General features: G+C 34.9%; 1 protein-coding gene across 2 annotated transcripts in view; it reads right to left on the bottom strand.

Moving 5' to 3' along the window:
• Nucleotides 1-1,695, bottom strand: part of ap1ar (adaptor related protein complex 1 associated regulatory protein) — a gene marked incomplete in the record, with an annotated part of 18,260 nt that overhangs the window by 14,670 nt on the left and 1,895 nt on the right. For both annotated transcript variants that reach the window (XM_014030995.1, XM_014030994.1), the window contains 3 exon segments: nucleotides 346-371; nucleotides 616-642; nucleotides 721-769. In XM_014030995.1, coding sequence (XP_013886449.1) covers nucleotides 346-371; nucleotides 616-642; nucleotides 721-769 — 102 coding nt within the window.

Raw genomic sequence — 1,695 nt, 5'->3', positions numbered from 1 at the left:
CATCTGGTGAAAATTTCATGTCATTAGCACCTCTAGTAATATATTTACTGAGAAAAATGGTGACGTGTTCAATACTTATTTTACCCGCTGTATATAAATTCTGTGTGTCTCCTGTGGGCGAAGCCCCCCTTGTCCTTAAAACCTAGTGACACCCCTGACAACGTCAATTCACTTTATTCTTTGTAGCACTTGGATGAGCCATTAGCTTGTCGGTCTAGCGGGAGTTAAATTGTGTTTTACATGTACAGGGTTATCTGCAACAGGTAGGACACTAGTTGTTTCTAAACGATCCCTTAAAGGCTGAAGAATCCTCAGGATTCCTCCTTCAGACTGCAGGTTGCTTACCTTGGGCAGGGCTGTGGGCTTTCAGCCTGAAACACAACAAAAACATTTAATCACCCTTTGAATTTTAATGTAAAATAAATCTCCTCTGCTGCATCATTTCCCTTAAAGACAGAAAACTGCCACCTCAGTGCAGAGATAAGGGCATTCTATTGTTTTCCATACAGATTGAACTGCTCAGGGGCAAACAGTGATTATAGTCCTTAGAAAGTCTTACATATTTTACAACGTATTCCAAATACTAAGAGCCTAAAAATATAAAACCAGACTCACCTCGTCACTTTCTACCAGATTTTCAAACTGCAAAATTAAAAGACACATTGAAGTAAAATATTATCATTTGAAAACTAAAAACAACTCATATGCATTAACTCATACCTCTATTGTATAATGTTCTCCTGCTGTGGTGCTTCTGAAGTATTTTGACCTTGGAATATAATTACAGAAAATTAGAAATTATTTACAAAAATAAAAAAATATTTAATTTTCAAACAGCTACAAACATAGAAAACAGCTCAAATATTTTCTGAGAATTGTTGCAGCGTGCAAGGCTTTACTATGAGAGTATTTTACATTATTTCTGACATCATAAGGTTTGAATGAAGTAGTACACATTCAAGATCATTACAAAGTCTGCAACAAAACCTGCATACCAGTTATGTTTTTGGCAAACAAATATTATGCCTTAATGCCCACAGATGACTGATGATAGAGACGTGGAGAAACATTGTGAGAACCAAAACAAAGAGAGGAGTGAGTCACAAACGTGTTTGAATGGTAGAAATGGTCTGAACTAATAAAGAGTTTTATCAAGTTCTTACTAAGTGTTTTACAGACAGAAGCCAGGCTGTAACATGAAGCTGTTGTGATGACGAGCAGACGCCAAGTTCAAGACGTTTAGAAATGTCTGTGATATGAAATCAAGTTTATTTTGATTTATACATATAAACAGCATTTTCATAGCAACTGAAGGTGACATGCTTAAAGGGTCTGTGACATGCTTATCTTTCAAATACAAAAAAGTCAAAGAAAACATATTTATATTTAAGAAAATTAGCACAACACACATGATTTTATCCATTTTGTCTCATAACTGGCACATTTTCTCTTGAATTAGGCTCAGCAAAGTGAAACAGGAAGTGACATCAAAGCGAACTCTTTAAGAAAACAAACTTTCTAGTCTTTGTTTATTGAAAAAAAATCTTATTTAAACTCTTTTTCATCTCTGATAGTGATAGAGTTTTATTGGATTTATTAAACTTCTTAAGGTGTTTCAAATAAAGTCTTGAGGTACGTGACAAATTTATTATTCATCATGGCGTGTCCACAGAGTGTAGCAGGTAGAAACTGCTT

This window comes from Austrofundulus limnaeus, unplaced genomic scaffold (genome assembly GCF_001266775.1).
Source record: "Austrofundulus limnaeus strain Quisiro unplaced genomic scaffold, Austrofundulus_limnaeus-1.0 Scaffold1155, whole genome shotgun sequence".
NCBI classification, from domain to species: Eukaryota; Metazoa; Chordata; class Actinopteri; order Cyprinodontiformes; family Rivulidae; genus Austrofundulus; species Austrofundulus limnaeus.
Note: the sequence above shows the minus strand (reverse complement) of the source record. Positions and strands in the feature narration are given on the sequence as shown.